At 53.0% G+C, this 25,008-nt stretch overlaps 1 protein-coding gene across 1 annotated transcript in view; it reads right to left on the bottom strand.

Moving 5' to 3' along the window:
* SCAP (SREBF chaperone) overlaps positions 1–25,008 on the bottom strand; it is a 42,669-nt gene that overhangs the window by 3,513 nt on the left and 14,148 nt on the right. The window contains exons 2-16 of the mRNA XM_087824793.1: positions 22,971–23,189; positions 14,339–14,468; positions 8,878–9,035; positions 7,909–8,129; positions 7,670–7,775; positions 6,951–7,123; positions 6,458–6,584; positions 5,079–5,191; positions 3,983–4,077; positions 2,540–2,638; positions 2,177–2,395; positions 1,037–1,413; positions 486–674; positions 215–416; positions 20–135 (exon numbers count right to left, since the gene is read on the bottom strand). Coding sequence (XP_087680919.1) covers positions 20–135; positions 215–416; positions 486–674; positions 1,037–1,413; positions 2,177–2,395; positions 2,540–2,638; positions 3,983–4,077; positions 5,079–5,191; positions 6,458–6,584; positions 6,951–7,123; positions 7,670–7,775; positions 7,909–8,129; positions 8,878–9,035; positions 14,339–14,468; positions 22,971–23,092 — 2,447 coding nt within the window. The 5' untranslated portion in view covers positions 23,093–23,189. The remainder of the gene's footprint in view (positions 1–19; positions 136–214; positions 417–485; positions 675–1,036; positions 1,414–2,176; positions 2,396–2,539; positions 2,639–3,982; positions 4,078–5,078; positions 5,192–6,457; positions 6,585–6,950; positions 7,124–7,669; positions 7,776–7,908; positions 8,130–8,877; positions 9,036–14,338; positions 14,469–22,970; positions 23,190–25,008) is intronic.

The raw sequence follows: 25,008 nt of genomic DNA, 5'->3' as shown, positions 1-25,008 counted from the left end.
AACCATGACAGACACCTACCTGAGGCGTGGGATACGTGTGAGGCAGTCTCCAGTCTGTGCATCCCACACGCACACATGGCCCGCCAGGCAACAGCTCACCAGCAGCATGCCGTCACTGGCTAAACACTCAATGTCCTGTGGGGGCACAGTGTGGCCATAGGCATGGGCATTGACGCAGGTACAGCCCAGGCATGGGCATCCTCGCTGCACTTACCATGAGGTGCCCACGCAGCACCAGGGGCACAATCTCCGTCTCTGGTGGCGTATAGCCATAGTCATCGCAGGGCAGGTCTCCGCGGCGCCGTCGGCCAGGCCCACCTCCTGGCTGCCCATAGTTGCGTGGGCAGAGTACACGGTAGAGGCAGAGCAGCAGCAGGACCAGGACAATGCCAGTGGCCAGGCCAAGCGCAGCCACCCTGCGTTGAAGAATGTGGTCAGGTGTGCCGAGGTCATCCCACCAGCCGCCCCTCCCTCTTGGGCCTTACTTGTACAGGGTAACATCTCCGTGGGCCTGTGCCAAGCCTGGCCCCTTGGGGCCAGCCTCCCAGAGCCCACCAGGCCTGGGCTGCAGTGGAGGCCAGGCGCTTCGACCGTCCTGAGGGTGCCGCCCCTCCAGGGCCTCTCTTGGGTTCAGGCGGAGCGTGACCGGGATGACAGGCAGCAGGCTGATGTATCTGGGACCGGGCAGTGGGCAGTCTCAGCCAGGATGCCCTTGGGAGGGTCCCTCATGCTGCTGCCTACCCCAACCTCCTCCCTACTCTCCACACAGGACTCAGCTCAACCTGCCAGACTCCACGACAGCCCTCTTAGGAGTTCCATGGATGGGTGGTGGGTGCACAGGAAGCCTCTCCCCAGCCCTGGCCCCTCAACCTTGTTCCCTCACAGACACCAGCACCCAAGCAGCCGGCACTGCAGTGCAGCCAGAAAACAGTACTCAAACCAGTTGTTTCCCACCCCACGGGGAAAAGGAATGCTTTGGAGACAGTGAGCTGATACCACCAGGTGGGGAGGTTGCAACTGGCACAGCCCAACTTACCTCTTGGCCAGTGTGATGTTGTAGTAGCTGAAGAGTGTTGGCCAGTGACGGAAGGACAGTTTCCTCCAAAGTTCCTCATCTTCAGGGCCCCAGGTTATCTCTGGGACAGGGCTGTCATGGATGCCCTCTACTGGACCCCCAGACTCGGGCATCTCCCTTGGCAACGTATGGTTCTCAGGGAACTTGGGGGCATCCGGTGGGAAGATGGAGAAGGCAGGGTCCGGGTGGCTGGCGGGCAGCATGCCACCAGGCACAGGCATGGGAGTCAGGGCGCCCTCACCCAGTGGGCTCTGTTCTGTCACCTGGGCAGCGAGGTAGACGCGCAGCCCTGCCGGATCTGTGTATACTAGGATGCCAATCCAGACAACGGTGCCAGCCTGGAGTGGGGCATTGGGTGCTCAGCGGGGCCTCTGGGAGGAAGGGGCAGCCCCAACCCCCACATGCTTGGCCCTCGTGCCAGAAGGAGGCAGCACAAGAACCTCAGGCATGGAGGGAGAAGACATAGGCCTAATCTGTCCTTCCCGGTCTCCCCCAATCCTCCCACTACCACCTGGGACCAACTGCCATTTGGGGGACCTGGCTCCCTTTAGGGTTTCCTGGCCTGGAAACAGAGAAGCATCCTTAGGTTTCATGAAGAACCTCCCCACCCTGAGCCCCCATCTAAGCTGGGACCAGAAAGCTGCTATAATCCCCATGGTTGGCATGGCAAGAGGGACCAGATGCCTGACCTCTGGACACACCACAGGTCCTGGTCCTTGGAGGGCCTTAGCCTCGCTCCCCTCACTTCACTCCTTGGGGAAGGCACTGTTGGCCAGCAGCCAGCCCTGCTCCTCTGCTCCGCCCAGCCCACATTTTCTGATGCCCACACACTACTAGCAGCCGAGAAACCCTAACTCGGGGGACAATGCTGGCTCCATGCCAGAGCACCACATCGGGCAGCACCCAGAGCACCTGTCCTGGGTCACTCTCAGGAGATAACCCCTCTACCTGATGACCCAGGGCTGCTTCTCCCAGAGATACCTGGGAAGCCACCAGGGTCTGGGCAGAAGAGGAGCGCCCCCCACCTCTAAGGCAAAGTGAAGACTTCAAGAGGGACTGTGTTTGGCCCTCAGAAGAGGGCAGGGGAGGGGGTGGAGGTACCATGATGAGGCGCTGTGCCAGGCGAGTGCGGGCCAGGAAGTAGATGACACGCAGCCTCTTGGGGAGCCGCAGGTTCCGGAAGGAGGACGGCTGCAGTGTGATGGTGTGGGGTGTGGATGGCCGCACAGCCAGCTGCCGCTCAAAGCGTGCTGGACGACCCACCGGCTTAGCTGGAGGCAGGCAAGCTTCAGGGGGAAGCCGCTTGTTCAGGTCCGCCAGCTGTTGGGGCACAGTGGTCAGGGCCTGAGGCCACCCGCATGGGGTGGTGGCCCTGCTGAGGTCTGTACCTCTCACCCAGAGATCCCTGAGCAAGCACAGCTAGGGCTGAGGTGGAGGGCGGGGCAGGGCTTGGACCACTCCTACCTCCATCCTGCGAATGTCAATGGACAGGACGGTGGTGAAAAACAGCATCTGAAGGAAGAAGTCAGACACCAGGCCCACGACAGCAAACAGACAGAACTCCTGAAGTCAGAGCAGAGTGGGGACACCATGACCTCATGCCCACGTTAGAGAAGCGTTCCCTGCACGGAGGCACCTCAGCACTTCCAAAGCCACAGGCAGGACGCAGCAGAGATAAGAGTAGTTCTCAATCTGGGCATGGCCAAGGAGGGGCAGTGCCAAGGGCTGCCTCCCTGCCCACCAGGGGGCAGCAGAGACCTCTCAAATCTTTATCCAGCCGAGACTGAGGTAAGCGCTCTCCAAGAACCTTCTGATCCCCCTAGAGAGGAGTCTGATCCAAGCTGGAAAGCTCAGCGCCCCACCAGCCTGCACCCAACAAGCCCTATGCACTGAGCCCCTCACCCTGCTCACGTGCGTGGACCAGCACCTACCCAGGGCCAGGCCAGCCGCCCCCCCCCCCCAATCAGGGCTCTTAGGAAGGTTCCTGGCCAGTAGCTGCACTGGGCCAATTAAGGGAGGGAGGCTGAGGGGACTTAATTCTGTACTGAGGCTGAACAAGGGTAGTCTTTCTCTGCCCAAGCTCTTTCAGGAGATGGAGTTTTCTCAGATTTACATCGCCCTCCCCTGTGAGACCACCGCACATCACCACGGCCCCGGCTCAGACCTGGGGTAAGGTGGAGGACCAAGCATATAGTGGCACAGTGGCTATGTCAGCTCTAATGTCCCAAGACTGCGCTGTGCCCTGCAGATGCCCTCTGGGCCACCTGGGGAAGAGCCAGCCAGCCCTGGGGCAGGACCCAGGCATGTTGCGTCCCTCCCCTCCTATCCCTCCTTCCGAATGGTCAGCAACAGTCTGGGCTCCAACTCAGTGCAGAGCTACCTCTGCCCACAGCCCCGCCGCTGAGTGAGGGCACTTTGCCAAGAGCAGGGACCACTCTGGGCAATGGGTAGTGGCCCTCCTATGAGGGTAGGGGAGACATGTGTCTAGAGGCTGCAGGTGTGAGTCAGGAAAGACAAGAGGAGACCTGCTCAATGGCTCCACGGTGATCTGCCTGAGAGATGGGTAACTAGGTCTGACTGGAACTGCATAGCCAGCCGCCAGCCACCACAGTGCCCACTAAGCACTCTCCTACCCCGTGGCTGAACGACAGAGAGTAAGAGGACGGGGTCGAGGCAGAGCCTGTGGGCTGGGAGCTCAATCCCACAGCCCAGCCAGGCTTCCTGAGACTTCTGAACCTGGCCTGCCAGGAGCACTGTGCACACTAACAACCATCTTGGCAGCTGAGACGTCCCATCTCACAGGGGAGGTGCCTGCGCTGAGAGGGGTGCACACTGTGCCTGGCTACACAGCTGGGGAGCCCAGCAGAAGGCTCCACACCCAGCCCAGTGGCAGGCCCCGGGCCTTACCTGGATGGCGGGCACAAGGGTAAAGTAGCCAATAAGGATGATGCCGAGCTCCGTGGCCATGTTCTTCATGATGGACCAGCTCTCACAGCTTAGGCCTGCAGAGGACAACAGGGTCATGGGCCAGCACTCAACCTATAGTCCTCAAAGGGTAGAGACGTGGGGAGGGCACCAAGCCTCTGAGGCAGCCATTCCCCCAACATGCCCCAACCCTCAGGATCTGCGGGTGCCTGGGCTCCAAGGTGCTACTATCACTGCACAGCTGCTGCAGGAAGGGTGCTCTCAGGGCACAGGAGAGAGCTAGAGCCATCAAGAAGGGAGAAGCACGGTGCTAAAATGAGCAAGCCAAGTGCTACCCGCCCTGGCACACCCAGTCTGCAGGCTGTTCTTGTCTGGTCCTCACAGGCGGGCATGGTGAGTGTTCCATGTCATGGAAGAGGTAGCTCTCCCCTTCCTCAAGCCCCTCCCCCTGCAGGCCCCTGGGCCCCACTATCACATGGTTGCAGTGCAAGGCTCTGAGTGCCTCATCGGTAGGGGCCATTTCTCCACATCTCCTCAGAACTGCACATCTGGTTTGGGACATAGGCTCAGATGCTCACAGGTGCGTAGACAACAGCCCACCCCCAGCCCTGGTCCCACAGATACAGGGCTGGGAAGAGAAGGAGTGAGCACTCAGACCTCCAGGTCTGAGCTCTCTTCTTGTTTCCCCAGAACTCAGATCCTCAGCCTCTGCTGCTGAGGCCACATGGGGCTTTTCTGGCAGCTGTAGAAATAGCAAGTGTCTCTAAAGTGACCAACCCAGGCCTACTGTGGTGGAGTGAGGCAGGAAAAGCAGACACCAGCCCGGACAAGGGGCAACCAAACACAAGAGCCCCACAGCAGGGTCTGGTTTGCTCACTGACACATGAACACGGACAAAGTGCGGTCTACTGGTGCCAAGGTCCCTCAGGCACGTGCTAACAATCTGACAGAACCTGGTGGCCCCCCCATATTACACTGGAGGCCAGAGTAGGGGGGTGTCTTCAGCTCCCTGCTCCCTCAGCAGGAAGGAGTGCAACACAGGCCTCAACTTGGCGCACACCACTCCCCACCACGTTACCTTGGGCGATGCGCAGCTTCACCTCAAGGTCCACAGGAGTTGAGACCACTGACTTGGTGAGCACCAGCACGTTCTCTAACCCAATAACCACCACGAGGTAAGGAAAAATCTCGCTGCGGACAGAGGGAGAAAGGGTGAGGACAGGGCTGAGGAGGCCCCCACTATGCAGCTAGCTGTCAACAGGTCTGGGCCCTGGGACTGGGCGGGGGGGGTTGCAGCCTGTAGTGGGGGCTGCTGAGCAACCCCCGCAAGCACAGGCAGAAACCCTACCCTCTGCACCTGCCCCCAACGTGGCCCTGTCTGCACAGTGCTCCGCTTTCAGGCCAGGTGGCTCCCACCACCCGTTCCCAGCATCTGGCACAGCAGAGGGCCAGCTGTGGAGCACCCCGCTCCCTGTCCTCCCCACACCAGACTCTGTGGGCTGGAGGGCATGACCCTAGCTCCAGGCCAAGCTGTGAGGCCTGAATAAAGGGGGAGACCAGCCTAAAGCCCTGCTTAGCTATGGGGAAGCTATGCTTGGAGACAGCTTCCTAAGGAAAACTTCTGGCTCTCTGAGAGCCCTGCTCACACTACTAGTGCCAGGCAAGACAGCAGCCTGCCCGTGAGGAGCAGCAGCCTGAGGAACCTCACCAGGACTGCTGCTGTGGGGCACAGCAGGCACTATGTGGGGGGTGTGGTGAGCACCAGCAGGTTCAAGGAAGAGAGCAGGTGCTCTACGAGCAGGGAGAGTGACAGAAAACAAAATCGCTGTTTCTGCAACCAGCCCTACAAGCCGCAGCAGGGGACAGGTTAGTAGGAACAGGCGGGCAGGGCCAAGGAGACAGAAGCCTGAGGACAGACCCTGGAAAGGACATCCAGCCTGACTCAGAAATGGCAAGGGAAAGCAACGACCAATGGAAAGGTGACAACTTATGGGGGTGCTCGTATCTTCTAAAAAGCTTACTGTAAAGTGACGTATCTTCTTAGGCATTCAAATGTTTTAACAGTAATAAAGGAAGAAGAGTTTGCTTCTCTCTCTCACTGTCTGTGGCTTAAGTCACCAAGGAACAGAATGCACATGTACAAATACAACATATAAACACATCCATGTACACGCTCACACACACACATATGCGGGCACAGCCATATGTGTCCATGCACATACATTTGCACTCACATATATAAACACACCACATATACACACAAATATACATACATACTGTATATGTTATATACACTTACATGTATGTACTGATAAACTACCAGGTAACTTAAAGAGGAATAAATATACCTCTTAAATGTCAAAGCACCAATGCGCCCAGTCCAGGGCGGGCCCAGAGGTGCAAGGCTCTGGCCTGAGGGCCCACCCTGTGGCCCAATGGAGCCTGTTGGGAACCTACCCGCCATTGAGGGTGGGCGTCAGGCCGAAGAGTGTGCAGAGCCCCACAGACATGAGCAACGAGCTGAGCACAGTGACCACAGCGGCCAGTGCCAGCCCCCACTTGGACTTGACCATGTCGATCTTGCCTGGAGGGCAGAGAGGGCACATCAGGGCAGCACCTTCCCCGACCCTGGGACTCAAGGCCCTTCACTGAACTGCTAGGAGAGGAGTGGACCCTGACAATCGGAGGGAAGGCCCCTGGTTTAACCAAAGAAAAGGACAGCCACGTACACCCCCCGTCAGGGACAGTGTTTCTGGGAACCCTAACCTAGGAGCCAGAGAAGCCCTGGACCCACCCAAGCCCCTGAGGCTGCTACGGCCAAAGCCCTGGCTTCTGTGACCACAGGGCAAGTTTTACATCTCTGCCCAAGCCACTCGCAGAGGCAGGGGAGCCGGTGACCTGGAAATGCCCGTTTCGCCTGGAAAAACCCAGCTTCCTTGCTGTGACCTACGCGTGGAGAAGTAGATGTAGGCAAACAAGATGATGTAGGTGGTCACGAGGGGGATGAGCTCAGCCACGCCAATCTCCTCCTTGAAGTGCACGTGGACCAGGCTCTCGGCCCGCAGGCTGCAGTTGGGGCTGGGGTGCAGGAGCATCAGGCGGGCCCGCAGGCTGCCCAGGAACCTGGTCACAGGGTGGGGTGGGTAGATGGACTGTCCCTCATGGTCCAGGGGACAAAGACAATCCCTGGAAGAGGGTCCATCAAAGCTTCTCTCCTCCCCCCGTGCTGGTGGGAGCTTCTCTGTGGTGGGTATCTGCAGCTTTTTCCCGACCCAGCACACCACCCCACCTGCCAAGGGCCCCAGAGAGCCCATCGGAAGCATGTCCAGTGATCTTGCCCGGCTGGGAGCCGCCTGCAGAGCTCTGTTGGGGAGAACTCTGAAGCCACATGGGACTCAGTGGTGAGCAGCTGGGGACGCCTGCCCTAGGCTCCAGAGAGACCAGTGGGGGCCCCAGGACACTGTACTTGCCAGCCCTGCCTTAGTCCCTTACTCTGGACCTCACTCAATGAGAATAGACAGCACCCTTCAGTCTAAGGATAGAAACCCTTCCACAGGAAGGCTAGATGCTGCATGTTCCCAGGGGCACTCCGGACACTCCGACCAGAACAGGGACTACACTGAGCCTCATATCACAGCCCTGGCAGGGGCCCCGTGCAGGCAGCCTTACTGGGCATGGTAGCGCCGGAAGGCCAGGGTGATGGTGTATGAGGCCATCCTCCTCCTCGTGTACAGGCTCACCCCGCTGTACTTCCCGGGGACGCCAAACAGCAGATCTGCAGGCAGAAACCAGTAGGTGCCGAACAGCCACCAACGGCCCCTCCCCTCCACCCCGGAAACAAGGGGCCACCCCTGACCCTCCAGAGCACCCATCAAAGAGGGGCGACGGGAAGCCTGCCATGAGGGTACCTTTGAGCGTGGCGGAGGTCTGTAGGGTTTTGGGCTCATGCTGGTGGATGGTACCGATGATGTCAGGGTCGGCATGGAAGTGTTCCCGGTCATTCTGCCAGAAGTTCGCGGGGGACAGCAGCAGACATCCATGCTCAGGGAGGAGGTTTCGGAGCTTCTTGAGGCCTGGCAGCAGGTCAGTCACCTGTAGGCACACCTCCTCCAGGCTCCTAGTCCCAGAGCTGTGCAGGAGACAGCATGGGGCACCTGCTGTGTCTGCCAACACAGGGCAGGCCCACTGCAGGGACTGAGTCCCTTGTGTCATCAAGTTCCCAGATGCCTGGTCTCTCAAAAAGTGTGAGGGTCAGGGTGGCTAGGAAGTTCTTCTAGGTCATCAACAAGCACCATGCGGCTGTTGGACCTTCAAAGCGTGTCTGGAGCCTAAAGGCTGGTCACCTCTGAAGAGGCCAGTTATGGGAGCATGCACAGCCCTGCCCACTAAAACACCTTGGCCAATTCAGTGGGTAGAGGGGAGGGGGTGGAGATCAGGGCTCCATTCCATCCACAATGCCTGTCAGCCCTTTGCTGACTAGCACCTGGTGGTAAGCAGCCTGCAAAGCCAGCTTTAGCCAGTGATCCACCTGGGCTGGGGCTTCGGAAGCGTATCCCCAGGTAGAGCTCACTTTGTCAGCATGGCCACCATCATCACATCACATCTCATAACCTTTGCAGGGAGCCATCTGAGACATGAGTCAACCGGCTCTCTGTCAGTTCGTCACAGGGTCAGCCAGTGGCTACCTTCTCTGTCTGAAACCCGAGAACAAAGTTCAGGGCTCTACCTGTGCTACCTGCACAGGTGTGGGGGATGTAGCCACAATGGACCCACAGGATGCTGGGAAATGAGCGCTGGCTGCTCACTGGGGTTACACTGAGGACCACAGCCTGCCTTTAGCACAGACGGGGTTCAAGGGGGCTCAGAGAGATGGATACCTGTCTTTTAGCACGTGGTTACGGATCTCCTCCACCAGCTGGAAGGCCCGGGACAAAGGGGAGCGGAACACATCCACTGCCAGGAGGTTCTTGTGCCAGGGCGACACTGAAGACTTCACAAATATCTGCTGGATGTAAGCCACCGGGGCTCCCACATACTACAGAAGACATGGGGGTTGAGGGGCAGGAAGGTCAGCTCGCTCAGGAGGGGGAAGCACAGGCCCACATGCAGATTGAGCAGCTACTATGGGCAAAGCACTGTGGACCCAAGGACAGGCCTTCAGAAACGACCGCGTCCACAGGGGGCTTTTTCCCCATTATGAACCACTTTCCTACACATTTCCTAATAGACCAGTCAGCAAACTATAGTCCACAAGCTAATCGAGCCTGGCACCTGCTTTTATGAATCAAGTTTTACTGGAACAGTCACGCCCACTCCACTCGCACATCCATGCCGCTTTCAGTGCCCGCGTGAGTGTTCCTGATCGACCATGTGACCCATGAAGCTGAAAACAGTTACCATTTAGGCCTCTATGGAAAACATTGGCCGACCTCGAAACAGACCATAAGCTGACAAAGGGTGTGTGTAGCCCATCTTATCGATCCTGGTTTTGCCACTTGCAGGTCAGTGGGTTTTGAAGATAGAAAGACCTAGTTTTAAATCCCAGCTCTCCCACTGCACGGCCTTGGAAACGTTTGGGACTTCTCTAGGTGTCACTGTCCTCAGCATGAAAGGGGGATAAATGACACTCCTCCTTGTGGCTTCAAGATGCAGACACACCACACACCCCCACATACACACCACACTGACAGACACAAACCATTCTGGTGAAAAAAGCTGTATGGTGAACTGCTCCAGAAAGGTCCACGAGGCAAGGAATTGAGGGGACCTTCAGCTGACACCCAGTGAGGAGCCGAGCCCCTCAGTCCCACAGCTATGAGGCCGGCTCTAAGTGAGCCTGAAAGAGAATCTCCCTGTTGGGCTTTGAGACAACCGCAGCCTTGGCTGACACCTTGGCTGCAGCCTGTGAGACCCTGAGCCAGAGGACCCAGATTAGAAAACCAAGGTTCAGAGATAAAAGGATGTGTCCAAGGACAAAAGCTGACAGGCAGCAGAGGCAGGATTAAAGCCCAGGGCTGCCCCACTCCCGTGGCTGTTTTCCTCTACAGCCTACATGCCTGGAGAGTTCTAAACCATGTGACTTCCCAGGGAACACAGGACAGGGTGGAAAGGCCCAGCACAAGCAGCGCAGGAGGGAAGCTGAGGTCCTCGGAGCCCTGGGGTCTCTGGCCATGAGGCTCCCCGACCAGTGCTCCTTAGAAACCTGTGTCCAGGCTCAGTCACACCAACACTGGAAGTCCAGCCACACCTGTGATCTGCCAGCAGGGCTCGGAGTGAAGTTCAGGTTTCGTGATGACCTGGTCTGGGTGGAGCCAGGCCAGTGCAGGAGACCTCAGGCTTGTTTTTGGGGTGTTTTCTAAAACTCAATTCTTACTTCATTTACATAGAGCAACTTAGAGCCCCAGGCATTGTATACATACCTTTACACAGTCACACACAATAGAGAGGAGCCCAGTGCAGCTTTTCTGCACACAGGGTTCCTGTCCTTGTCCTCCAGCCCTGGCTAAGCTCAGGGACCCACCTGGGTTCCACCTCTAGCTCCGGCCCCACTGTGTGCCTTGGGGGGGTCTCTACACGCTCTGGGCCTTGGGTCCTTACTCACTCAGGGAAATGGGACTAGCACCTTGGACCTCACCAGGTCAGTGAGAGGACCAAACAATGCACGAAACCATGCAGCAGTGTCCGGCCAAAAACCTGTTAGCTCTACTGAGTTATATCATTATGCCTCCTTCAGATCAACCCCTTCTCCCCTTTCACATTCCCTCCCCACACCCCCACCTCTGGTGACATGGTCCTCTGTCTCCAAGTTCAGTAAGATTGAATTTACCATCACTTTTATCACCTCACTGCCTCTCAGGGAAAGGCTTCCCACTGCCTGTGGGATTAATGAAGTTTAAACTCCTAGCCCAGGATTCAACTTGGTCTCACCTACTTCATCACCTACGATGCTCCAAGAAAAATGTCTCCCTTCAGACTGTCTCCTGAATAAGCAGTGCTGGTTCTTTATTCAACAAGAAACCTTTCCTGAGCATCTACTATGTGCAAAACATCAGACTACAAATTTGAATGAAACACGATTCTCACTGGGTCGCAATATGGAGCAGAAAGGAGAAGCAGAGCACATCTGCCAGGGAGCTGGGGAAGGGTTCCGGAGTGTGAGCTGAGCTGAGCTGAGGGGGAAGGACAAGAGTGCATGCCTGCTGTGCGCCCAGGGCAGTGCAAGCACAACCTTTGCTCTCTGCCTCTGCTCTGGCCAGATCTGATCAATGACAAACATGACAATGCTGATGACCACCATCATGTCTGATGAACTGATGCAGATGATGGGCCCGGCCCTGCACTAAACCTTTGCATTCTTCCACTTGGCCCTATGACAACATATAATGTGGGAGTAATTATTTTCCCCATTTTACGAATGCAGAAGCTAAGGCACAAAGGTGTTAATAACATGCCCAGGTCACCCAGTTGGGAAACGAAAAGTCTGTCGTTTCTGCTTTGCTCTTTTTTCCTCTTGTGAAAACACCCCTCTTCCCAGAGGGAGCTGCCCTCCCCAGGCCCACAAGGCCACCAATCACAGTGACTGCAACACAGGGCGGGCCTCACTCAGAGCACCAGGGTCTGGCAGAGTTGACTGAGTCCTCTGCGGACACATGGTGCACTGCAGGGTACAGTCACCATCCCATAGGGGGACAGGACACCTCAGCAAAAGGGAGGAGGAGACCCACACAGAAAGAGTTACACTTCAGTAAAACATATCAAAACAACTCAATTCAAAATACATTTCGCAATGGAAGACATTCAAATACAGTAAGCACTTGACATTAGTCACATGGGAAATGCAAATTAAAACCACGTGAGATGTCTTTTCTCTATACATCTATTAGAAAGGCGTTTTAGCCTGGTTGGGTGTGGCTCAGCGGTTGAGCATCAGCCTAGAATCAGGGTTCGATTCCCGGTCAGGGCACATGCCTGGGTTGCTGGCTCGATCCCCAGTAGGGGGAATGCAGGAGGCAGCTGATCAATGACTCTCTTGTCATTGATGTTTCTATCTCTCTCCCTCTCTCTCCCTACCTCTCTCTGAAATCAATAAAGATATATTTTAAAAAAAGAAAGGCTTTTTAAAACCTGACAGTACCAAGAACTCTAAGAACAAAGACTGAACTTCAGTGTATAGAAATTTTAAAAATAACCTAGGTGACTGATGGCTGTGAAAAGAATGACACTTCACCTCTATAGTCTTCCTTCCAAAAAGCCACAACCCCCAGCAAATCTAGAGAAAAACAGACAAAGCCCAGCACGCCTCAAAACTGTCAAGGTCACTAAAACAAGGGAAGGCGAGAAACTACCACTAAGGAAAACCAAGGAACCAGATTTCCTTCATTTCTGCCTAATATCCTTTTTCTCTGCCAAGACCCCATCCGATAGCACATTATACAGATTAATAATAATACAATCATTAATAAATAATACAAGAATAAGCTGTGTTTCACGTACTCGCAACTCTAAACCTCCTTTTGCCTGCCCTGTTTCTTTTTGTTTTTTTTAAATATACCTTTATTGATTTGAGAGAGGAAAGGAGAGAGAGAAAACACCAGTGATGAGAGAGTCATTGATAGGGGTGTCAAGCCCGCAACCTGAGCATGTGCCCTGACCGGGAATCGAACCCTGATCACCTGGATCCTAGGTCGAAGCTCAATCGCTGAGCCACGCCCGGCCGGGCACCTGCCCTGTGTTTCGATGTTGTCTCTGTCTGGGCTCTAAGTCTCTCAGACCTTCCTTGTTTCTCATGATTAGACTGGGGTTTTGAGTTTTGGGGAGAAGACCACAGGTAAAGCATCCTTCTTGTCACACATCAAGGGCATATACTATCACCCTGATCTACCACTGGCTATGGTGACCGTGACCAGCTCGCTGAGGAGGGATCTGTCAGGTTCTCCACTGTAAAGCGACTCTTGTCCCCACTCAGGGAAGGAGTCGGAGCCATAGTCCCCCTCGAGAGCAGATCACCTACATAAATTGTTTAGAATTTTTTGTCCAGGTTTGTTCCCCCCATTTACTTATTCATTCAATCCGATGGACTCAGATACTTATTTTACAATTTGGGTTATAATCAATACTACTTTATTCATTTTGATACCAGCTATATTTTATTTTCCAGCATCAGCTATTGGGAGCTCTCTCAGTTGGCACCTGTGTCCCTTTGACATGTATTGTATCTATTTAAAACTGTCACCTATGTCTTCTCTCCCCAACCAGACGGGGATCTCCTTGGGGGCAGTAAGGCTCTGTGTGTCCCCTAGATCCTCCTGCTGGGCATACGGCCACAGATATGCGATAAACGTGCTAAATCAAGGAATGAATGGAGGAATAAGGGACATCTGGTTCCTTGTTGGGGGCAGTAGATGTCTGCACTGTGCTGTCCAGCGCCTGAGGCTCCAAACTGTCCTTTGGAAACCATCTTCTTTCCTCCTCAGCCTGGTGATAAAACCACTCAGCAAAGCACCCCCCTTGGCCATAGAATCTGGGATGGGGACAGGACTCTTCCTTCCTCCATTCCCTGCATTTAAAGGTTTAGATGAGCTAGTCATGCCTCTAGGACTTCCGAATAATGAGTATGGAGTTACAGTGAGCTGGTTCCTGCACCTGAGGCCTCAGTGGAGAGCCTGCTTCTTCCTCTTATGTCAGTGCTTAGCTCAGGATAGTCAGCTGAGGACAGTGTGGTCCAGGAGCAGCAGGGGGCTTAGGGTCAGGAGACCTGGAGTCCTAACCCAGTGCTGAGCTCACATAAACTTAGTAACTGAGCCACTTTGTCACGCTGGGCCCAGTTGCCCTAAACTGTAAAAGGGATTGAAAAACCACCACACACCTTCTACCTGAATGGGTTGTGAGGACAAAATAGGACCTAACAGATCTGGAAAGATTACGTGCATGTTGTGAATATTAGGTGGTGTCAAAACCTCTGATGACAGAACATTCTCTGGGGAGGTTCAGTGGTTCTCATGACCACCTGGGGCAAAGAGGAGATGACCTGCTTGCTAGGGCACTGCCCAGCACCTGGGCAGTGTGTGAGCAGCCCAGGATATGAACCCAGACCAAGCGGCCACAGCAGTGACAATCACGGGTCCCAGTTTTTGTAGGACAGTCACACTTTTGAGTTACTTGGTGTTTCCTTTCAGAACAGGTTATTCGATAAATGTATAACTAAATATTTCTTTGTAAAGCGATTCAAGTGCATGTATTCACCAATCAAGACCTCTCGCTCTCACCCACAGAACCCCTGCCTCGGTCAGTCTGCGCCCAACCCCCGGGGCTCTCCTGGGAGACCCCCTGAGTACCTACCCACTCCGGCTGCTCACTGGGCTCCCCTGGTTTGCGGTCAGAGGCCACAGGCGGGGGCGAGTAGTCCTTCACAGGAGTGGTGAACTCCACAGGTCCTGTTCCCGGCAAGGGCAGTTTCAGCAGTGGGTAGCTGGGATGAGCAAAAGGAGAGGAGAGTTAGGACAAGACGGGGGACAGAGTCCAAGCTGAGGTCACGGTGACAGTGATGGTGACAGCAACAGCTACACTAAATCCTTGCTGCTTGGACTGTACAAATGTACGGAACACTGGAATCAAAACTTCAGTGCTGGGAGGAAACAGAAGCCTCAGAGCTTTTTGGTGTTTTGTTTTTTTTTTAAATCCTCACCCAAGGATATTTCTTTCCATTGCTTTTCAGAGAGAACGGAAGGGGGAGAGAGAAATATCGACGTGAGACACACTGGTTGGTTACCTCCCGCATGCACCCCCATCAGGGCCGGGGATCAAGCCTGCAATCGAGGTACGTGCCCTTAGCTGGAATCGAACTCAGGACCCTTCAGTCCATGGGCCAACGCTCTAACCACTGACCCAAACCGGCCAGGGCTAGACTGGAATTTTTTAAAACTCATTTTATAGAATATATGATGTCTGTTATATATTCTTTGTCACACGGACTTTTAAAAGTTGCTGAGGGCCCGACCGGGCATGGCTCAGCAGTTGAGCATCGACCTAGGATCCAGGCGATCAGGGTTCGATTCCCGGTCAGGGCTCCATCCCCATTTGGGGGCCTGCAGGAGGCAGCCGATCAATGACTCTCTCATCATTGATGTTTCTGTCTCTCTCTCTCCCTCTCCTTTCCTCTCTCTGAAATCAATAAAGATATATTTAAATAAATAAATAAATAAATAAATGTTGCTGAGGAATGATATAGCCACTCCAGCTCTCTCTTGGTTCCAGTCTTCCATCCTTTTACTTTCAACCCCTTTGTGTTCTTGTATCTAAAGGGTAGTGCATGTCTTCAAGCTTCTTGTAGATAGCATGTAGATGGATTCTCTCTTTAATATAATCTGTCGATCTCTGTCTTTTAATAAGTTTAATCCACTTACATTTAATGTGATTACTAATAAGGAAGGATTTACTTATGTCATTTGATTGTTTCTATGCATCTTAAATGATTTTTTCTCCCTCAATTCCTCCATTGCTACTAGTTTTGTATTTGGTTGATCTGTTGTAGTTGGTGTCACTTTGATTGCCTTTTTCTTTCCTTTTCTGTATACTTTAAAAATTATTTTCTTAGTAATTGCGGGTTCCAGTTATTATTGTTATAACAATTAATTGTTATATTATTACTACTGAATAAGTGTTGTTGGAGAGGACTTTATTAGCAGATTTAAGCAGGCAGAAGAAAAGGGTCAGGGACCTTAAAAATAAGACAACTGAAATTATCAGGTCTGAGGAGCTCGGTTTCAACAGCAAACAAGCACTGTTTCTATCTATCTTTGTTTTTCCCCTTTTATATTATTATTATCAGATTATACTTTACATATCATATGCCCAGTAATATAGCTTTAAAATTATTGTTTAATGCATTTTGCCTTTTATATCACAAAAGACAGAAAAAGATGTTACAAACCAAGCCAAAAGCATAATAATACTGGTTACCTTTATTAGTGTTATTTTTTTCCGTATGGTTTCAAATTACTGTCTACCGTCCTTTCATTTCAGCTTGAAAGACTTCCTTTAGTGTTTTTGGTAGGGCTGGCCCACTGGTAACAAATTCCCTCAGCTTTTATCTATCTGGAAATAATTTTTCCTTCACTACGGAAGAATGGTATTCAAAATTCTTGCTTGAATTTTTTTTTTTTCATTCAGGACTTTAAATATGTTATCCCACTGCCTTCTGGCCTCCATGGTTTCTATTAATCTTAATAATAAGAATCCCTTATATAGGAAGAACTCCTTCTCTCTTGCTGCTTTCAAAGCCAGAGTTCAGCTGTTTGGAAGTAGATGTCAAGGGCTGTCTCTGGACTTAGCTAAGGTCCTGTTGGGGAAAGTTTCTCACAGTGCATGGGCTGACCCCAAGGCTCTGGCTGTGGTGAGGAGTCATGGGGCCCAGAGCTAAGACTGCTGGAGTGTTTGCTCCACCACAAGATGAAGACAGGCGGTACATTTTATTGACTACATTCACTTCCCACGCAGTGGCTGCTGAAAACGCACCAACAAAGCTAAAGGCAGCCTGTTTCTCAAGATTTGAAATATTAAAAAATTCTGTGAATTCAGGAGTCTAAACATTCCAGCAGGCAGAGAAGGAGGGCAGCTCACTGCAGAGCATCCACTTCCTTAGCACAGAGTCTCAGGAAACAGTCCACAGGCCTTGAAATATGTAAGATGGCTCACAGTCCTCCAACCTTGCCCTGGCACCACACACGCTCCCCATCTTCCAGTCAGGCATGGGCCTTGCTTCCGAGGCTCTGCATGTGCTGGACCGATCCTGCCCATTCTTCTCCAGGGTGACTCATCCCCGCGGCCTCAGTTGTAGTATCACCAGGTAGTCTTTCCCCAAAGCCTGGATTGGGCCCTCCTCCCATGAGCCGCCAAATGCTCTATCCTTACCCCAGTGCCGTTCTGATCACTGACAGCGGACCTGTTTCTGAACTAATGACCATGGTTTCTCACTCTCACTGAGCACCTACTATGTGCCAGACACCAATCCAAGTGCCTTCCATCTATTTGCCCATTCAAGCCTCATCACAACCCAACATGGCATGCAGAAGCTACATCCCCCAGAAAGTGACAGAATCAGTATGTGAACACAGGTGGCCTGGCCAGAGTCTGTTCTGTGCTCTTAACATTACAATACTCTTCCTCATGTTATGTTTCTGATTTGTTTAAAAATTTAAACAATCGCATATTCCTTTTAATATAAACAATTTAAAAAACGAGAGAAAGAATCTAAAAATGCAAAATGCAGGGGAATCACCATTGCCCATGACCACCAATTTCTAGACCAAGAGGAAAGCTTGGAAGAAAAGTGTCAAGGAATTTTCAGAAGTAAAAACACTTTTCTAAGGTCAGAAAAAAGAATAAAGGCGTGTAAAGAAGAAGCTGTGTGGGGATTTCCACACCCCCCACCCCAGTTGCTTCCGCAAAACTCATTTCTAGGACCAGATCAGATCTTGGCTAACCCAAATCTTACAGGGGCAAAGGAAATGAACCAGGTCCCCCAAACCTCCCTGCCTTTCCTGTCCCGGCTCCTCCCACCCAACTGCTCAGGCCAAGCAAGCGCTTTGATCTTGACCCCTCTTCCTCTCACTCCACATCTGGTCCTCAGAAAATCCTGAGGGCTCCACCTTCAAAACACAGTTGGCCCTTGAACAACATGGGTTCAAACTGCACAGATCCACTTAAACATGAATCCTTTTCAAATAACCCGCAGAGTTCTCGACGACTGACTCCGAGGCTAGGGATCCGGATACGCTGAGGGCTAACTATAAATATATGCAGTTTTCAATGCTTGGTGCCCCATCCCCCGCATTGTTCAAGGGCCAACTATACATCCACACTCAGTCACATCTCACCACCTCCAGGCTTCAGCTTAGATGAAGCACTGCCAACTCTCCCCTGCAGCCATGCCCTAGCCCAGCTGGACTCCCTACTTCTACCTCGTGTCCCATCCAGGTATGCGCTGCAGCCCACTTCTAGCCCACGCACCTTTCTTCAGGGAGAGTCTGCTGCCCCTGCACAGTCCAGCTCCCCCACCTGCAGGCGGCAAGCTCTGAGGTGGGTGTCCCACACTGTTTCTCAGCGTTGTCACTGAGATTACTCTAGCTGTCCGTGGTGCTAACTTGTGGATAAAGCTCCTTCCCTCCCCCGACTGTCCCACCTCCCTACCAGCACTCATTTCATCTTACACATCAGCTACATTTACTGAAATCCTTGTCTCAAACTAAAGCACTGCCCCAAACCCCAAATGCCAGCTGAATTCCTGCTTACCCCTCAAGGCGACACTCTCTGCTCCTCCACCCCCAGGCAGCCAGGCACCTCTCTGCGCTCCCAGTGTGGCCTGATCCCACAGATTCCCATCAGCCTGCCCAATTAGCATAAGAAACTTGGGAAGGGTACAAGCCATTTAAATTCCTGCATTCCCAATACCAGCCCCGTGGAAGATGTTCAGGAAACGCGTGTCCGTTATTCATCTAGCAGGTGTCTACCCAGGGCTGGCGTTATGGGTGTGCACCTGTGTGTGTGTGGCTGCACAGGACCTGCATTCAGAAGGGACCGGCGCTTGAGGCTTACTGTCCTGCGGCAGCTGGGTGGAAACTGAGGTCCATCTTGCACTTGTTTGTAAGTGCAGTCACCACAATGGAGTACGTGCTGAGGGCTGGAGTGCAGGCTCACATGTGGTCCCTCCTCCTGGGACGATTATGACCACCAGGTCCCCTGCCCCGTGTATCCCAGGACCTGGCCTTCCCCTCCCTGTTCAGGGACCCCACTTGCTGCTCTCCCTGGCAAGGGCCTAAATGCAACAAGGCTAGTTGGGGTCAGCTGTGTCCTGGGGCAGGGTGAGGTGACAGCCATCGCCCACCCCAGGCTGGCAGTCCCATAACACATCTGGAGGGCTTTCGGCCGGGGCACCCATCCAAGCATATTTAATACCTTTAGTGTACTCTGCCCTCCCCCTGCCTTTTGAATAAGCAGCCCTAAGTTTTCATGTCGCCCTGGGTCCCACAAATTCCATGGATGGTCTTGACTCTGCATCTCCTCCCATCCTCACTCCCTGTCACCTGTTGTGGGAGCTGAGGAGACACTGAAGACATACAGAAAGAGCAACCACAGAAATGACACTCAGAGAAGGTGCAGCATGAGACCCCCTCCAGGACATCAGGGTGGGAGGTGCTCTCTCTTCCCTTGTCAGGGAGTACAGGACTGGGGTGGGGTTGTGAAAGACTGGAAGGGATACTTCTGAGATCTCCTGATCTCTCTTCTGTTGAGGAAATTTGGGTGGTAAAGGAGCCTTTGATCTGCAGGCCTTTCTGAGCTCTTCAGAGCTTGTTTGTGAGGCCAGGGGTAGGGTGCTAGGGAGCCTCTGGCTTTGAAATGCTAACCAGGGCAGCGAGTCTAGGCTTTGGGCAGAGGTCAGTGGTGCTCTGGGACTCATTCTCAGCTATCCAGCCTGGCTCCCCAAAACACAGGCGCAGGCGAAGACAGGGCTCAGTTACTCAGATCTCTTCCTTGTTCACAAGGAGAGAACACAAACGTGTCTAGAGAGTGGCCACGGGGACACAGAAAGAGGGAACCTGTTACACAATCCCCAGTGTGCACACCCCACAACGGGGCCATGGTGATCGTGGGGAAACCTGAGATGTGAGCAGATGAGGGAGAGATGCTGAGAAGCAGAGGGGGCACCGCAACTGAGATGCCCAGCCTGGGCCTGAAGGTGCGGCTTTCATCCGGAGGAGGAGAGTGCGAGCCTGTCACCAACACCCACACTGGCTGCAGGACCATCCTCTAGCAGGGTTACAATGGCCTTAGCTAACCTGCTCTCCAAGTTAGAACCCACCTTCTCTAACCATGATCAAGTGACCCAAAGACCCTCACATAACCTCTGACCTGCCTATGGGAGCCCAGCTGGCCTGGCACCAAGCACAACCCCCCCCCCAACCCCAGTGTACCCACCACTTCCCAGGGCAGGCCGGAGCAACAACACCCTTTGTCTTGCTGGGCTGCTGCTGGGTCACACCTTGGGTCCTGGTGACCTGACAGGTACCTCTCGGCATAGTGCCTGCCTGCTACAGGTTTCACCAGATTTTCCCAGAGGAAAAAGCACTCACTGCTCCCGGGAGACCCAATGGGGACAAATGGTCTACAGCTCAGGTGGCTGCCAGATCTGAACAGGGATATCAGGGCAGCGGCCCTGGGTTCAAGCTGAACAAGTTTCGTCCCAGGAACAATTCAAGGTAGCAATTAAATGGGACCTGAGGTTCTAATAAAACTACTCAGAGCTGTCTATTACCCACACTGTACTCTGCAGGCAGCTGAGGCTCTGGCAGAAGGGGAGCTCTCTGGACAGCAAAGCTCCCCAGGTAGCAGAGGAGAGCAAGGCCGGTGTCCAGGGTCCAAGATCCTGGTCTCCTGGCCATGAAGGCCCAGGACCTGTGGATTCTGAGACAGCCTCTATCTTCTTGGAGGATGAGACTTCATCTAGCCTTGCAAAACTTTTCCTAAGCCCATCAGATTTTAAGCAAAGTTTTAAAAACTCCAAGATCATCACATAACAACAATCCTGGTTTGGGGAAATAAGTGCACAGCACTAAGAGCGTGCCGGTGCCAGCTGGTTTTCAATTAGAAGAAAAGCAGGGCAACTGCAAAGATGAGAGGAAAACAGAGCCATGAGAGGAAAACAGAGCCATCAGATGTGGAACCGAGGGAGGCAGCAGGTGCACCAGGGAGTGCCCTCCCTGTCCTCTTGTGGGGGCAGTGAACCGAGTGACTGTGGTCCCACACAGGAGGTAGTGAGGGAGGCACCACTTCCTCTTCCTTCAGAGCTCAGCCCAGGGGCTCTCCAGGAAGCCTCCTGAAACTGTCCCCTTTGCACCAAGGCCAAGGCATGTCTGCCATGCACACTATCCCAGGGCACTGCCACTGTATCTTGGGGAGGGACTGCCCTGCATCACTGTCTGGCACAGCACATGGCATGATCGTAGCCATCTTCATTGAGGCAGCTCTGAAACCCACCCCTATGCTCCCTCACTCTGTCCTGTGGGGCCACTGCCTCAGAAAGGCTCTCTACTCTCCGTCCCTTTCTATCTGGGCAAATCCCGCCGGGCCCTGCTCCTGCCACTGCAGCTGAGACCCTCTTCCTCAGGCTTTTGGTCCAAGGAGCGAACTCGTCACATGAACTGTGTGGGCACCAAACAGTGACCCTCACAAAGTCCCCAGCGCCATGCTAAGTGGAGATGGCACAGTTTCTGATGTGCCACCCAGACCTGCCTGTTGCATCACCTGCCACCTACTTGCTCTGTAGTCAGTTTCATCACCTTTCACAGAATGAGGGAATGACAAGCACCTCCAAGGACATGAGGCAACCACATGAAATACCACGTGTGGGAGCACCCGAGGTCCTACAAAACCGTAGTCTATGAAGGTAGTTTTCCTTTCCTTCCCATCAGCCGTCCCAGCCTGAGCCTCACCCACCCATCTCAGAACCGATGTGCGGCCAAGGACTGTGGGACATCAGGCAGGCTTGACTGCAGCTGGCTGCATGGGTTGTTATATGCCATTATCACATCTCCTCCCCCCCTGCGCCAGTCTAATTCACCCTGACTCGAGGAGGTGTCCTCATTCTCGAGACCTTGGCCATCTCATAAAGTGTCTATACCAGAGGCCCCACATCAGAAGTCCAAGGACAGTCTGTTTTGAAACACAGACTGCAAATTATTGTGTGATAGCAAATTATTCATTCAAAGATAAGGCTCAAGTGCACCCCAGCAGCTGCTACACGCAGATGCATTCCCTCCGGGAAGCTGCCTGGTCCCAGCTGGCGACACCCAACCCCCAGAAGATGACCGGCAAAGAGGAAACATCCCTCCCTTCCTGTAGCCAGAGCTGCGTTTGTGGAAGGGGGATCACAATCACCCAGAACACAAGTTCCATTCAGGTACCCGTCCATCATACATTTTCCTCACCACCGCCCATGTGCAAAGGCATATACGAAAAGGCCACCAGTGTCCTGGGACCTGGATTTGAACCCATCTCCCTACTCACTGTGTAGACCAGACAGGTCTCTAATCCTCCATCCCCCTTTGGTTAAGTGGAGAATTATCTGGACCACTTCTCAAAGTTGTCATGAAGACATTTAATAGATACTGAAGCACCAGCAGGAAATTCCCAACGAGTGATGCTCATTTTTTCAATCCTAGTTGGGGAAGGACCTGGATCCTTAACAACTGAATGGAACAGGGAGTTCAGTCCTGAGCATCCTCCTTCTAGCACTGAAAACACCCACCAACATTAGATGAATCTGGAAACCGGAATTCTTTCCAGGCACAAGGATACTAAGGTGGGCGGGCTCTCTTTCTACAATGTCATCATCTTACAGGCCCTGTGACAGACAGACACACACGACCGAGGGCAGCTACAGCTCTCACAACAGTCCTTGGTGAGCATGGCAGGCCTGAGAATCAGCAAGGGTCAGAAGGAGGCTCCATAAACACAGAAAGCAACCAGGAACAGAGAACCAAGTCTCTGTGGGATGTCTTCAAGCCTTCGAGGGGGTGTCCAGGGAGCTGCTCTAATGGACTTACCTTGCAACACCTGAAGGCCCTGCTCTTAACCAGGTACCAAAGAGAAACTGCCACTGCTGAGAAGGAAAATTAAAAAACCATGCCTTTCAATTATCTCATGGTTTCTGAGAAGCATTTAAACATTACTTTCAAATAGATTACCAGTGACATGAACAAATGCGATAACTCACTGAGTCAGGGCCAGCCCAGCCTGTCCTAGTTTAGTGGCTAACACCCCAGGACCAGGGCTCTACCACTTGGCAGCTCCAATGAGCCTCAAGGTCCCTTGTGTAAAAGGCACACACAAGCTAAGGGAAACAGAGCAGTCAGGGCTGGGAATCTACTGTCCCAAGACAACGGCCCACCACGTCCAGGGCCCCTGGGAAACCCACCAGCAGGCTAGGATGCAGAGAGCCGTGAAGAGGATTATCGGAATAGGGTAGGACGCGCAGAGCAGCCCATGGCTGTAGAAGGCCTGCGATATCTTCTCACGCAGCCTGTCAGTCAGGGTCATCCTCAGCGGAAGTCACCTTGCTGCCATCCCGGAAAGTGAGCATGGATCAGTCCGGCACGCGCCGAACAGTGCTGACAATGGGCACCATCTGCAGTACCTGCAAGAAGGGAGAGGAGTCAGTTAACAGAGGACCTGGCTCTGCACACAGGGCTGCTGGGGAGGTGGCAGTGATGTGGGCGGGGATGCCACACACAGGAGTGGAGACACCAACCCCAACACACACACATGCCCTTGGTCAGCTCTTACGTGACCATGGGCAGTTTCTAAGTCAGTCTAACCAAAGAAGCTAAAAACCTGTCCCGCCAGCTCTGGTAACAAGCTCCCAGCCCTCCTCTATAGGAGGATTTCTAAAAGGCCACGCCCCAGACAGCATTTTTCTCCCATGTGGCATAGGAAAGCACGCATGTGTGACAGACATCGCCTTCTGCCGCTCTCTGCCAGTGGGCATCAAGATATCCTCCCACCCTTCTCTGTGCCCAGGTCAGATTAAGAGACATCCTTGGGGAAAACCTTTGCATAGAACTGACCCATCACAATACACATTGGTGCACAGTAATTTACTCATAAAGAATGTCCGGAGGGGTCAGTCCTCAACATGAAAACACCAACAAGCCTGGGCCCCTGACAACAAACTAATTCCACCCTGACAGCGGTGTCAGGCGGAAATCAAGTCACTGCTCCTGGCTGCAGTTGTTCCTGGGAGCATGCGGGCAGAGGGCCCCTCCTGTTCCAGTCTCCTCTGAGTAACAGCAGCCCAGTGTGGCTCAGGGGAACCACCTCTCTCCAGGGGACCTGGCCTGAAGGGACTGTCAGCCAAGGTGCCCCTCCCTGACCCGCACCAGGCTGGTTGGGCCTCTCTCCCTGGAAGCTGCCTTCTGAGCAGAAAGGGCAGGAACTGGATGTGGGTCCTTGTTCATTCCCAAGAGGTCCCTGCCCCCATGACAGCGGGTGCTCTGGCTCCTGGCCTTTCTGAAGCCGAGCTCATCAACTTGTTTTTCCAGTCCAGGGGCCACCCCCATGACCTCCAGCAAATCTTTTCACTGGTGTGAGCCAAACTCATTTCTGTTGCTTCCAAGCAGAGGACCTTAAACCAATAAAATCAGAATAGAAAAACTCTAGAAGGCCCAGGGAACCAGAACTCCCTTCCTTACTGCGCTCTCCCACGGAGTCCAAGTTGAAACCCACTTCTGTTCCAAGTTGCGGTTTGTGCTGCAAGGAACACGCTCAGACATGTGTCTCGGTTTGATAAGGCTCCCAATGAAAATCCGGGCCAGAGAGATGATTCCTCAGAAGTGTCAGAACAGTTTAATTTCTTCTTTTCCAACTTGGATGCCTTTTGCTTCTCCTGTAAACTGTCCTGGCTAAAATTTCTAGGACAATGACGAACTGCAGTGGTGCAAATGGGGTCCTCATCTCACTCCCGATCTTAGGAAGAGCGCGCCAGTCCTTCACCACTAAGGACGTCACGTGGGGCTTTTTCACAGATGCCCTTATCAGGTTGAGGAAGTACTCCCTTCCTGTTCTACTGTGTTGTTTTCTTTAATCACGGAAAGGTATTATGCTTTTGATCATGTGTTTTTTTTATTTATCCTACTAATCAGGTGTATTACACTGATTGATTTTTGTCGTGTTGAACCAACTTTTCATTCCTGGGTGTAATACCTTTAAACGATGTTAGACACGGTTTGCTAATGTTGTGTTGAGGGCTTCTGTGTCTCTATTTATCAGACACTAGTTTGCAGTTTTCTTTTTTAATGTCATCTTAGTCTGGCTTTGTTATTAGGGTAGTGCTGGTCGCAGAGGGTGACTAGGGAAATGTTCTCTCATACTTTTACCTGGAAGACTTCCTGATAAATCTTTATAAACATTTGGCAGAATTCACTAGTGAAGCCATCTGATTTAGGGCTTTATTTGTG

The sequence above is a fragment of the Miniopterus natalensis genome, chromosome 15 (assembly GCF_054644295.1).
Source record: "Miniopterus natalensis isolate mMinNat1 chromosome 15, mMinNat1.hap1, whole genome shotgun sequence".
In the NCBI taxonomy this organism is placed as follows: Eukaryota; Metazoa; Chordata; class Mammalia; order Chiroptera; family Miniopteridae; genus Miniopterus; species Miniopterus natalensis.
Note: the sequence above shows the minus strand (reverse complement) of the source record. Positions and strands in the feature narration are given on the sequence as shown.